The 14,752-nt window shown below is 46.2% G+C and overlaps 1 protein-coding gene across 6 annotated transcripts in view; it reads left to right on the top strand.

Moving 5' to 3' along the window:
- Nucleotides 1–14,752, top strand: part of LOC131939562 (protein unc-80 homolog) — a 140,841-nt gene that overhangs the window by 59,136 nt on the left and 66,953 nt on the right. For all 6 annotated transcript variants that reach the window (XM_059297950.1, XM_059297953.1, XM_059297951.1 and 3 more), the window contains 10 exons: nt 212–346; nt 448–561; nt 2,873–3,075; nt 3,890–4,096; nt 5,192–5,365; nt 7,190–7,328; nt 7,661–7,769; nt 12,122–12,194; nt 12,336–12,470; nt 13,516–13,702. In XM_059297950.1, coding sequence (XP_059153933.1) covers nt 212–346; nt 448–561; nt 2,873–3,075; nt 3,890–4,096; nt 5,192–5,365; nt 7,190–7,328; nt 7,661–7,769; nt 12,122–12,194; nt 12,336–12,470; nt 13,516–13,702 — 1,476 coding nt within the window. The remainder of the gene's footprint in view (nt 1–211; nt 347–447; nt 562–2,872; nt 3,076–3,889; nt 4,097–5,191; nt 5,366–7,189; nt 7,329–7,660; nt 7,770–12,121; nt 12,195–12,335; nt 12,471–13,515; nt 13,703–14,752) is intronic.

Genomic DNA, 14,752 nt, shown 5'->3' with positions numbered 1-14,752 from the left:
ATCCTAACATGTTTTTGTTGAATGATTCCATCTTGACATGTTTTTGTTGAATGATGCCATCCTGACATATTTTTGTTGAATGATTCCATCCTGACATGTTTTTGTTGAATGATTCCATCCTGACATGTTTTTGTTGAATGAATCCATCCTGACATGTTTTTATTGCACTCACCATTACATCCAGATTCTCATGAGCCAACTGTTATTGCAGGCAACATTGGCAGCCCGGGGGACAGGAAGATCAGCTTTGCCGTCCTGACGGAGAGATCTGATTCCCTACACAGCAGCACCACTTCATTGTCTGCCCTTGACCCTAATGCTACACCAGAGGAGAAAAAAGAAAGAGGTCAGCTAACTGCTTTTAAGCTCTCTGCTTTTAAGCTCTCTGTGACTCAGATTGTGTCTCAAGATTTGGAGAGACTTATTAAATCTGCTTTGATATTTTAGGCAGACGATTAGCCCAGGGCAGACAGAAACTGTTGCGCCATTTTCGTCGTGGCTCTGGTCACAACTTGAGCTTCAGACGCAGCTTCAAACTGGCCAGATCTGATGGAGGAGGAAGTCAGTGGGCCCAACTTTTTTTTATTTCATAGGTTACATTGAGGAAGTCAGTGGGCCCAACTTTTTTTTATTTCATAGGTTACATTGAGGAAGTCAGTGGGCCCAACTTTTTTTTATTTCATAGGTTACATTGAGGAAGTCAGTGGGCCCAACTTTTTTTTATTTCATAGGTTACATTGAGGAAGTCAGTGGGCCCAACTTTTTTTTATTTGATAGGTTACATTGAGGAAGTCAGTGGGCCCAACTTTTTTTTATTTGATAGGTTACATTGAGGAAGTCAGTGGGCCCAACTTTTTTTTATTTGATAGGTTACATTGAGGAAGTCAGTGGGCCCAACTTTTTTTTATTTGATAGGTTACATTGAGGAAGTCAGTGGGCCCAACTTTTTTTTATTTGATAGGTTACATTGAAGAAGTCAGTGGGCCCAACTTTTTTTTATTTGATAGGTTACATTGAGGAAGTCAGTGGGCCCAACTTTTTTTTATTTGATAGGTTACATTGAGGAAGTCAGTGGGCCCAACTTTTTTTTATTTGATAGGTTACATTGAGGAAGTCAGTGGGCCCAACTTTTTTTTATTTGATAGGTTACATTGAGGAAGTCAGTGGGCCCAACTTTTTTTTATTTGATAGGTTACATTGAGGAAGTCAGTGGGCCCAACTTTTTTTTATTTGATAGGTTACATTGAGGAAGTCAGTGGGCCCAACTTTTTTTTATTTGATAGGTTACATTGAGGAAGTCAGTGGGCCCAACTTTTTTTTATTTGATAGGTTACATTGAGGAAGTCAGTGGGCCCAACTTTTTTTTATTTGATAGGTTACATTGAGGAAGTCAGTGGGCCCAACTTTTTTTTATTTGATAGGTTACATTGAGGAAGTCAGTGGGCCCAACTTTTTTTTATTTCATAGGTTACATTGAGGAAGTCAGTGGGCCCAACTTTTTTTTATTTGATAGGTTACATTGAGGAAGTCAGTGGGCCCAACTTTTTTTTTTTATTTGATAGGTTACATTGAGGAAGTCAGTGGGCCCAACTTTTTTTATTTGATAGGTTACATTGTCTGTAGATCAACAGACTTAGTTTGATAGCCAGGGGATTGGGGAGAAAGTTAAACCAGTGTAGTTTAGATATGACACAGTTTAGAAGCCTTTTGATTGGGGAGAAAGTTAAACCAGTGTAGCTTAGATATGACATAGTTTGGAAGCCAGGGGATTGGGGAGAAAGTTAAACCAGTGTAGCTTAGATATGACATAGTTTGGAAGCCTTTTGATTGGGGAGAAAGTTAAACCAGTGTAGCTTAGATATGACATAGTTTGATAGCCTTTTGATTGGGGAGAAAGTTAAACCAGTGTAGCTTAGATATGACATAGTTTGATAGCCTTTTGATTGGGGAGAAAGTTAAACCAGTGTAGCTTAGATATGACATAGTTTGGAAGCCTTTTGATTGGGGAGAAAGTTAAACCAGTGTAGCTTAGATATGACATAGTTTGATAGCCTTTTGATTGGGGAGAAAGTTAAACCAGTGTAGCTTAGATATGACATAGTTTGGAAGCCTTTTGATTGGGGAGAAAGTTAAACCAGTGTAGCTTAGATATGACATAGTTTGATAGCCTTTTGATTGGGGAGAAAGTTAAACCAGTGTAGCTTAGATATGACATAGTTTGATAGCCTTTTGATTGGGGAGAAAGTTAAACCAGTGTAGCTTAGATATGACATAGTTTGGAAGCCTTTTGATTGGGGAGAAAGTTAAACCAGTGTAGCTTAGATATGACATAGTTTGGAAGCCTTTTGATTGGGGAGAAAGTTAAACCAGTGTAGCTTAGATATGACATAGTTTGATAGCCTTTTGATTGGGGAGAAAGTTAAACCAGTGTAGCTTAGATATGACATAGTTTGGAAGCCTTTTGATTGGGGAGAAAGTTAAACCAGTGTAGCTTAGATATGACATAGTTTGGAAGCCAGGGGATTGGGGAGAAAGTTAAACCAGTGTAGCTTAGATATGACATAGTTTGGAAGCCTTTTGATTGGGGAGAAAGTTAAACCAGTGTAGCTTAGATATGACATAGTTTGGAAGCCAGGGGATTGGGGAGAAAGTTAAACCAGTGTAGCTTAGATATGACATAGTTTGGAAGCCTTTTGATTGGGGAGAAAGTTAAACCAGTGTAGCTTAGATATGACATAGTTTGGAAGCCAGGGGATTGGGGAGAAAGTTAAACCAGTGTAGCTTAGATATGACATAGTTTGGAAGCCAGGGGATTGGAAAGAAAGTAAGAGCTTAGATAATGTCCCATGTTACAGTGAGCGTAACTTTGCAGGCATGAAGCATGGGGGCAGCATGAAGTCCCGCAAGATCAGCAGCCACTCTCTGCAGTCAGATGGCAAGTTTGTGGAGGAGGAAGCTCCCACTGAGGACACCGAGTCAGTGGCCATGATGAGTGACGACACCCAGGAGTCTCCCATTGATAAGGACATGGAGCTGGAAGATGAACACCTCTACACCAACTTGCCTTGGATCAAAGTAAGACAACATATCACTCACTCAAGTACTTCCCACATCGGGAGAGTTTAGTAGAGGGGAAACTACCTACATCAATCACTGAATATAGGGGAAACTACCTACATCAATCATTGAATATAGGGGAAACTACCTACATCAATCATTGAATATAGGGGAAACTACCTACATCAATCATTGAATATAGGGGAAACTACCTACATCAATCATTGAATATAGGGGAAACTACCTACATCAATCATTGAATATAGGGGAAACTACCTACATCAATCATTGAATATAGGGGAAACTACCTACATCAATCATTGAATATAGGGGAAACTACCTACATCAATCATTGAATATAGGGGAAACTACCTACATCAATCATTGAATATAGGGGAAACTACCTACATCAATCATTGAATATAGGGGAAACTACCTACATCAGTAATTTAATATAGGGGAAATTACCTACATCAGTAATTTAATATAGGGGAAACTACCTACATCAATCATTGAATATAGGGGAAACTACCTACATCAATCATTGAATATAGGGGAAACTACCTACATCAATCATTGAATATAGGGGAAACTACCTACATCAATCATTGAATATAGGGGAAACAACCTACATCAATCATTGAATATAGGGGAAACTACCTACATCAGTAATTTAGTATAGGGTAAACTACATCAGTAATTTAGTATAGGGTAAACTACATCAGTAATTTAATATAGGGGAAACTACCTACATCAGTAATTTAGTATAAGGGAAACTACCTACATCAAGTATACCATATGAAAACCAAGCAACTAGCCAAATATTTTTCAGGTGGTGGTTCAGTTGGCCAACTTATCTAACTTTATCTGCACTCATCAAAACTTTTGCCACCCAAATTGTTATGAGCGCCAGCGTAGGTCTTGCTCACGTCTGACCGCTGCCATCAGAAAAATCTACGAGTCCACAGAAGAAGATGAGAGAGACATAAACAAACAGATGGATAAAAAGGACTTGTTCAAAGAGAAACTCAAGAGAAGGGTAGGTACAGTTCTGCACCTTCAGATTGCTTCTAGCATGCCTAGCCCTCACCACTTCAATTGCTGGCCTCATAATCAAGTCTGGTTAACCCACTTTCTGTGCTATACAATGCTTCTGTTAGTCTCTACTGAGATCTTTAAGTTATTTCAAGTATACAATGCTTCTGTTAGTCTCTACTGAGACTAAGTTATTTCAAGTATACAATGCTTCTGTTAGTCTCTACTGAGATCTTTAAGTTATTTCAAGTATACAATGCTTCTGTTAGTCTCTACTGAGACTAAGTTATTTCAAGTATACAATGCTTCTGTTAGTCTCTACTGAGACTAAGTTATTTCAAGTATACAATGCTTCTGTTAGTCTCTACTGAGACTAAGCTATTTCAAGTATACAATGCTTCTGTTAGTCTCTACTGAGATCTTTAAGTTATTTCAAGTATACAATGCTTCTGTTAGTCTCTACTGAGACTAAGTTATTTCAAGTATACAATGCTTCTGTTAGTCTCTACTGAGACTAAGTTATTTCAAGTATACAATGCTTCTGTTAGTCTCTACTGAGATCTTTAAGTTATTTCAAGTATACAATGCTTCTGTTAGTCTCTACTGAGATCTTTAAGTTATTTCAAGTATACAATGCTTCTGTTAGTCTCTACTGAGACTAAGTTATTTCAAGTATACAATGCTTCTGTTAGTCTCTACTGAGACTAAGTTATTTCAAGTATACAATGCTTCTGTTAGTCTCTACTGAGATCTTTAAGTTATTTCAAGTATACAATGCTTCTGTTAGTCTCTACTGAGACTAAGTTATTTCAAGTATACAATGCTTCTGTTAGTCTCTACTGAGACTAAGTTATTTCAAGTATACAATGCTTCTGTTAGTCTCTACTGAGATCTTTAAGTTATTTCAAGTATACAATGCTTCTGTTAGTCTCTACTCAAATCCTATCTAAAATTGCCATAAGAAACACTTGCATGCATTAACTAACAGCATAAACTGGAACAAGATTAAATCATTAAAATGTTGGATTGGAAGTAAAGTTCTACTTAGATTTCCATCAGATTTTTGTGTAAGGTTCTACATGTTGCCATGTATTTACAGGAATCCATATTCCAAGTGACATCCCCAGCAAGCAGAAGAAGGGAGAGCACACCACTACTGGAGAAGATCAAAACTGACGTGTCCCTGACCAAACTCAAACTCAGCACCAAGAAAGATGAAAAGCCTAAAGAGGCCAAAGAAGATCCTCCAATTATCAAGTATCTAACCTCACAGGTACTGCCAACTTTGGCTTCACATCTCAAACCATTTGGACTATCAAATTGTCCACACACACACACTCTCTCTCTCTCTCTCTGCAGGCCCAGAGATTAACCCAGTGCCCCATTTGCTCTCTCTCTCTCTCTCTGCAGGCCCAGAGATTAACCCAGTGCCCCATTTGCTCTCTCTCTCTGCAGGCCCAGAGATTAACCCAGTATCCCATTTGCTCTCTCTCTCTCTCTCTGCAGGCCCAGAGATTAACCCAGTATCCCATTTGCTCTCTCTCTCTCTCTGCAGGCCCAGAGATTAACCCAGTGCCCCATTTGCTCTCTCTCTCTCTCTGCAGGCCCAGAGATTAACCCAGTGCCCCATTTGCTCTCTCTCTCTCTCTGCAGGCCCAGAGATTAACCCAGTATCCCATTTGCTCTTTCTCTCTCTCTCTCTCTGCAGGCCCAGAGATTAACCCAGTGTCCCATTTGCTCTCTCTCTCTCTCTCTCTCTGCAGGCCCAGAGATTAACCCAGTATCCCATTTGCTCTCTCTCTCTCTCTGCAGGCCCAGAGATTAACCCAGTATCCCATTTGCTCTCTCTCGCTCTCTCTCTCTCTCTGCAGGCCCAGAGACTAACCCAGTGTCCCATTTGCTCTCTCTCTCTCTCTGCAGGCCCAGAGATTAACCCAGTGTCCCACTTGCTCTCTCTCTCTCTCTCTGCAGGCCCAGAGATTAACCCAGTATCCCATTTTCTCTCTCTCTCTCTCTCTGCAGGCCCAGAGATTAACCCAGTATCCCATTTGCTCTCTCTCTCTCTCTGCAGGCCCAGAGACTAACCCAGTGTCCCATTTGCTCTCTCTCTCTCTCTGCAGGCCCAGAGACTAACCCAGTGTCCCATTTGCTCTCTCTCTCTCTCTCTCTGCAGGCCCAGAGATTAACCCAGTGTCCCATTTGCTCTCTCTCTCTCTCTGCAGGCCCGAGATTAACCCAGTGTCCCATTTGCTCTCTCTCTCTCTCTGCAGGCCCAGAGATTAACCCAGTGCCCCATTTGCTCTCTCTCTCTCTGCAGGCCCAGAGATTAACCCAGTATCCCATTTGCTCTCTCTCTCTCTCTGCAGGCCCAGAGATTAACCCAGTATCCCATTTGCTCTCTCTCTCTCTCTCTCTCTGCAGGCCCAGAGACTAACCCAGTGTCCCATTTGCTCTCTCTCTCTCTCTCTCTGCAGGCCCAGAGACTAACCCAGTGTCCCATTTGCTCTCTCTCTCTCTCTCTGCAGGCCCAGAGATTAACCCAGTGTCCCATTTGCTCTCTCTCTCTCTCTGCAGGCCCAGAGATTAACCCAGTGTCCCATTTGCTCTCTCTCTCTCTCTGCAGGCCCAGAGACTAACCCAGTGTCCCATTTGCTCTCTCTCTCTCTGCAGGCCCAGAGACTAACCCAGTGTCCCATTTGCTCTCTCTCTCTCTGCAGGCCCAGAGACTAACCCAGTGTCCCATTTGCTCTCTCTCTGCAGGCCCAGAGACTAACCCAGTGTCCCATTTGCTCTCTCTCTCTCTGCAGGCCCAGAGACTAACCCAGTGTCCCATTTGCTCTCTCTCTCTCTCTGCAGGCCCAGAGATTAACCCAGTATCCCATTTGCTCTCTCTCTCTCTCTGCAGGCCCAGAGACTAACCCAGTGTCCCATTTGCTCTCTCTCTCTCTCTGCAGGCCCAGAGATTAACCCAGTGCCCCATTTGCTCTCTCTCTGCAGGCCCAGAGACTAACCCAGTGTCCCATTTGCTCTCTCTCTCTCTCTGCAGGCCCAGAGACTAACCCAGTATCCCATTTGCTCTCTCTCTCTCTCTCTGCAGGCCCAGAGACTAACCCAGTGCCCCATGGCCATCTTGACCAAGGCCGCCCCTGTGCTGAACGTGGAACATTTCATTGACATAATGCCAGTAGCCTGGGAGCTGATGCTGGAGAGTGACCAGGAGCTGGCAGCTGCTGCTGGTAGGACATTGTCACTGGCCACTTTATATCTCATTCACTGCCTTGTGGCATTGGCCAATTTATAGTATATCTCATTCACTGCCTTGTGTTTATTCCATTGGCCACTTTATAGTATATCTCATTCACTGCCTTGTGGCATTGGCCACTTTCATTTGTTGCCATTTATCTCAGAAATTGAAATGAAAAATTGCCGAACCAGGTCATGTGGTTTAAAAATTCAAATTGAAAAGGACTTGAGTGTATAAACAATAATAAGAGCTGTATGAACCTTTTGAGTAGTACACTGATGGCTGCCTTATTGCACTGCATGTATGATCTTTATGTTGTTTCAGCTTCTGTCTTCCTTCTGTCCTCGGCCAAATCTTCAGATAAAGCCAGGAATATGATCATCAAAGAACTTCAGCATGAGGAGACCAGTCAGAGAATCAATGCTGTACTCAGGTATGTAGTCCACAATGCTGTACTCAGGTATGTAGTCCACAATGCTGTACTCAGGTATGTAGTCCACAATGCTGTACTCAGGTATGTAGTCCACAATGCTGTACTCAGGTATGTAGTCCACAATGCTGTACTCAGGTATGTAGTCCACAATGTTGTACTCAGGTATGTAGTCCACAATGCTGTACTCAGGTATGTAGTCCACAATGCTGTACTCAGGTATGTAGTCCACAATGTTGTACTCAGGTATGTAGTCCACAATGCTGTACTCAGGTATGTAGTCCACAATGCTGTACTCAGGTATGTAGTCCACAATGTTGTACTCAGGTATGTAGTCCACAATGTTGTACTCAGGTATGTAGTCCACAATGCTGTACTCAGGTATGTAGTCCACAATGCTGTACTCAGGTATGTAGTCCACAATGTTGTACTCAGGTATGTAGTCCACAATGCTGTACTCAGGTATGTAGTCCACAATGCTGTACTCAGGTATGTAGTCCACAATGCTGTACTCAGGTATGTAGTCCACAATGCTGTACTCAGGTATGTAGTCCACAATGCTGTACTCAGGTATGTAGTCCACAATGTTGTACTCAGGTATGTAGTCCACAATGCTGTACTCAGGTATGTAGTCCACAATGTTGTACTCAGGTATGTAGTCCACAATGCTGTACTCAGGTATGTAGTCCACAATGTTGTACTCAGGTATGTAGTCCACAATGCTGTACTCAGGTATGTAGTCCACAATGTTGTACTCAGGTATGTAGTCCACAATGTTGTACTCAGGTATGTAGTCCACAATGCTGTACTCAGGTATGTAGTCCACAATGTTGTACTCAGGTATGTAGTCCACAATGCTGTACTCAGGTATGTAGTCCACAATGCTGTACTCAGGTATGTAGTCCACAATGCTGTACTCAGGTATGTAGTCCACAATGTTGTACTCAGGTATGTAGTCCACAATGTTGTACTCAGGTATGTAGTCCACAATGCTGTACTCAGGTATGTAGTCCACAGCATGACCCCAACTATACACCAGTCACCTCTACACACCACTGTGTCACCTCTACACACCACTGTGTCACCTCTACACACCACTGTGTCCACTGACCTCTATACACCACTGTGTCCACTGACCTCTACACACCACTGTGTCACCTCTACACACCACTGTGTCACCTCTACACACCACTATGTCACCTCTACACACCACTGTGTCACCTCTACACACCACTGTGTCCACTGACCTCTACACACCACTGTGTCACCTCTACACACCACTGTGTCACCTCTACACACCACTATGTCACCTCTACACACCACTGTGTCACCTCTACACACCACTGTGTCCACTGACCTCTACACACCACTGTGTCACCTCTACACACCACTGTGTCCACTGACCTCTACACACCACTGTGTCACCTCTACACACCACTGTGTCACCTCTACACACCACTGTGTCACCTCTACACACCACTGTCACCTCTACACACCACTGTGTCACCTCTACACACCACTGTGTCACCTCTACACACCACTGTGTCACCTCTACACACCACTGTGTCACCTCTACACACCACTGTCACCTCTACACACCACTGTCACCTCTACACACCACTGTGTCACCTCTACACAAAACTGTCACCTCTACACACCACTGTGTCACCTCTACACACCACTGTGTCACCTCTACACACCACTGTGTCACCTCTACACACCACTGTGTCACCTCTACACACCACTGTCACCTCTACACACCACTGTGTCACCTCTACACAAAACTGTCACCTCTACACACCACTGTGTCACCTCTACACACCACTGTGTCACCTCTACACACCACTGTGTCACCTCTACACACCACTGTGTCACCTCTACACACCACTGTGTCACCTCTACACACCACTATGTCACCTCTACACACCACTGTGTCACCTCTACACACCACTGTGTCCACTGACCTCTACACACCACTGTGTCACCTCTACACACCACTGTGTCACCTCTACACACCACTATGTCACCTCTACACACCACTGTGTCACCTCTACACACCACTGTGTCCACTGACCTCTACACACCACTGTGTCACCTCTACACACCACTGTGTCCACTGACCTCTACACACCACTGTGTCACCTCTACACACCACTGTGTCACCTCTACACACCACTGTGTCACCTCTACACACCACTGTCACCTCTACACACCACTGTGTCACCTCTACACACCACTGTGTCACCTCTACACACCACTGTGTCACCTCTACACACCACTGTGTCACCTCTACACACCACTGTCACCTCTACACACCACTGTCACCTCTACACACCACTGTGTCACCTCTACACAAAACTGTCACCTCTACACACCACTGTGTCACCTCTACACACCACTGTGTCACCTCTACACACCACTGTGTCACCTCTACACACCACTGTGTCACCTCTACACACCACTGTCACCTCTACACACCACTGTGTCACCTCTACACAAAACTGTCACCTCTACACACCACTGTGTCACCTCTACACACCACTGTGTCACCTCTACACACCACTGTGTCACCTCTACACACCACTGTGTCACCTCTACACACCACTGTGTCACCTCTACACACCACTGTGTCACCTCTACATACCACTGTGTCCACTGACCTCTACACACCACTGTGTCACCTCTACACACCACTGTGTCACCTCTACACACCACTGTGTCACCTCTACACACCACTGTGTCACCTCTACACACCACTGTGTCACCTCTACACACCACTGTCACCTCTACACACCACTGTGTCACCTCTACACAAAACTGTCACCTCTACACACCACTGTGTCACCTCTACACACCACTGTGTCACCTCTACACACCACTGTGTCACCTCTACATACCACTGTGTCCACTGACCTCTACACACCACTGTGTCACCTCTACACACCACTGTGTCACCTCTACACACCACTGTGTCACCTCTACACACCACTGTGTCACCTCTACACACCACTGTGTCACCTCTACACACCACTGTCACCTCTACACACCACTGTGTCACCTCTACACAAAACTGTCACCTCTACACACCACTGTGTCACCTCTACACACCACTGTGTCACCTCTACACACCACTGTGTCACCTCTACACACCACTGTGTCACCTCTACACACCACTGTGTCACCTCTACACACCACTGTGTCACCTCTACATACCACTGTGTCCACTGACCTCTACACACCACTGTGTCATCTCTACACACCACTGTGTCACCTCTACACACCACTATGTCACCTCTACACACCACTGTGTCACCTCTACACACCACTGTGTCCACTGACCTCTACTCTACACACCACTGTGTCACCTCTACACACCACTGTGTCACCTCTACACACCACTGTGTCACCTCTACACACCACTGTCACCTCTACACACCACTGTGTCACCTCTACACACCACTGTGTCACCTCTACACACCACTGTGTCACCTCTACACACCACTGTGTCACCTCTACACACCACTGTGTCACCTCTACACACCACTGTGTCACCTCTACACACCACTGTGTCACCTCTACACAAAACTGTCACCTCTACACACCACTGTGTCACCTCTACACACCACTGTGTCACCTCTACACACCACTGTGTCACCTCTACACACCACTGTGTCACCTCTACACACCACTGTGTCACCTCTACACACCACTGTGTCACCTCTACACACCACTGTGTCACCTCTACATACCACTGTGTCACCTCTACACACCACTGTGTCCCCTCTACACACCACTGTGTCCACTGACCTCTACACACCAGTGTGTCACCTCTACACACCAGTGTGTCACCTCTACACACCACTGCGTCACCTCTACACACCAGTGTGTCACCTCTACACACCAGTGTGTCACCTCTACACACCAGTGTGTCACCTCTACACACCAGTGTGTCACCTCTACACACCAGTGTGTCACCTCTACACACCACTGTTTCACCTCTACACACCACTGTGTCACCTGTATACACCACTGTCACCTCTACACACCACTATGTCACCTCTACACACAACTGTGTCACCTCTATACACCACTGTGTCACCTCTACACACCACTGTGTCACCTCTACACACAACTATGTCACCTCTACACACAACTATGTCACGTCTACACACAACTATGTCACCTCTACACACAACTATGTCACCTCTACACACAACTATGTCACCTCTACACACCACTGCGTCACCTCTACACCCCAGTGTGTCACCTCTACACCCCAGTGTGTCACCTCTACACCCCAGTGTGTCACCTCTACACACCACTGTGTCGCCTCTACACACTTTCCTATCCTGCAGGTTTGGAGCTTTGTGGAAGTTTCGCTACCAAGTTTGGCCCAGAATGGAAGAAGGAGCCAACATGTATTTTAAGGTAAACAAATCAGCTTGTTGTTTCAAGCATCACTTCCCTTTCACCTCTAAAAACTTGAGAAATATGGACAGGGGGCAACTCACAATAACAAACACAAGTCTTTAGACAGGTAGCAACTCAACTCTTGTTTTCTGTTGACAGCTGCCACCCCCCAGCATTGATTTCACCCTCCCCTCTCCAACCATTGGCCTGCCCAACCTGATTGTGGTGGACCCTCCTTGGATGCCCCACTTTAAGACCAACATCGAGGAGGTGACAGTCAACCAGGAAGAGACAGTAAGTTGGTTGCTAGCACACACATAGGGTTGGCACACACACAGGGTTGGGGCACACAGAGGGTTGGCACACACAGGGTTGGCACACAGGGTTGGCACACACACACAGGGTTGGCACACACACACAGGGTTGGGGCGCACAGAGGGTTGGCACACACAGGGTTGCCACACACAGGGTTGGCACACACACACACAGGGTTGGCACACACACAGGGTTGGCACACACACACAGGGTTGGCACACACACACAGGGTTGGCACACACACAGGGTTGGTACACACAGGGTTGGCACACACAGGGTTGGCACACACACACAGGGTTGGCACACACACACAGGGTTGGCACACACACACAGGGTTGGCACACACACACAGGGTTGGCACACACACAGGGTTGGCACACACACAGGGTTGGCACACACACAGGGTTGGCACACACACAGGGTTGGCACACACACACAGGGTTGGCACACACACACACACAGGGTTGGCACACACACACACACAGGGTTGGCACACACACACACACAGGGTTGGCACACACACACACAGGGTTGGCACACAGGGTTGGGGCACACACAGGGTTGGCACACACACACACAGGGTTGGCACACACACAGGGTTGGCACACACAGAGGTGGGGATAAGATAAGGTCGGCCATAATTACGGGGTCGGCCATAATGATGGGTGAAGCATAATAAAGATCCAATGAGATTGACAGGGTGGGGGGGGGAATAACGGCAGGGTAATGTCCTACACCCTCATACACACACGTTATCAGCTAGCACACACACACACAGACCATGAGATGACACACACAAGTTATCAGCTAGCACACACACACACAGACCATGATATGACACACACAAGTTATCAGCTAGCACACACACACAGACCATGAGATGACACACACAAGTTATCAGCTAGCAGACACACACACAGACCATGAGATGACACACACAAGTTATCAGCTAGCACACACACACACAGACCATGAGATGACCTAGCACACACACACACACAGACCATGCGATGATTTCTTCCAGAAGTCTCTGGTGACAGCCACCACCACCAGACGCAAGCAGCAGCAGGAGATGATCAGAAAAGCCCTGCTGGCTGAGGAGGAGCGCAAGAGGGTGGGGAGGGAGAACTTCCCCATGACCACCATGCCCATCACACAGCTGGCAGCTTATGAGCCTTCCCTTCACCATGGGGATGAGGGCCATGAAGAAGGTAAGCCCAGCCCCCAGCTGTAGGAGCTGGACCTGACATTGTAAGCCCAGCTGTAGGAGCTGGACCTGACATTGTAAGCCCAGCCCCCAGCTGTAGGAGCTGGACCTGACACTGTAAGCCCAGTCCCCAGCTGTAGGAGCTGGACCTGACATTGTAAGCCCAGCTGTAGGAGCTGGACCTGACATTGTAAGCCCAGCTGTAGGAGCTGGACCTGACATTGTAAGCCCAGCTGTAGGAGCTGGACCTGACATTGTAAGCCCAGCTGTAGGAGCTGGACCTGACATTGTAAGCCCAGCCCCCAGCTGTAGGAGCTGGACCTGACACTGTAAGCCCAGCCCCCAGCTGTAGGAGCTGGACCTGACATTGTAAGCCCCGCTGTAGGAGCTGGACCTGACATTGTAAGCCCAGCTGTAGGAGCTGGACCTGACACTGTAAGCCCAGCCCCCAGCTGTAGGAGCTGGACCTGACATTGTAAGCCCAGCCCCCAGCTGTAGGAGCTGGACCTGACACTGTAAGCCCAGCCCCCAGCTGTAGGAGCTGGACCTGACATTGTAAGCCCAGCTGTAGGAGCTGGACCTGACATTGTAAGCCCAGCTGTAGGAGCTGGACCTGACATTGTAAGCCCAGCCCCCAGCTGTAGGAGCTGGACCTGACACTGTAAGCCCAGCCCCCAGCTGTAGGAGCTGGACCTGACATTGTAAGCCCAGCCCCCAGCTGTAGGAGCTGGACCTGACATTGTAAGCCCAGCTGTAGGAGCTGGACCTGACATTGTAAGCCCAGCCCCCAGCTGTAGGAGCTGGACCTGACATTGAATCACACAGTGGAGTTAGATAGACACAACCAAGGAGCCTGCTGCTCTAATGGGCGGCTATGTACTGTATTGGTACTACTAACATGACTTGTTCAATGAGAAATGGTACCCTAATCAGCATCAAGAACTGAGTGCTCTGAGAGAGTCCATTTGACAAGTTGGACATGCAGTTGTGGTTTGAACAAGCACATAGATTACTAATACAAAGACTTTTTTTTTTACTTTCTTTAACAAACCAT

Source organism: Physella acuta, unplaced genomic scaffold (assembly GCF_028476545.2).
Source record: "Physella acuta isolate Inbredline_101_S28 unplaced genomic scaffold, ASM2847654v3 ptg000283l, whole genome shotgun sequence".
Classification (NCBI taxonomy): Eukaryota; Metazoa; Mollusca; class Gastropoda; family Physidae; genus Physella; species Physella acuta.
This window is presented reverse-complemented; position numbering and strand designations above follow the sequence as displayed.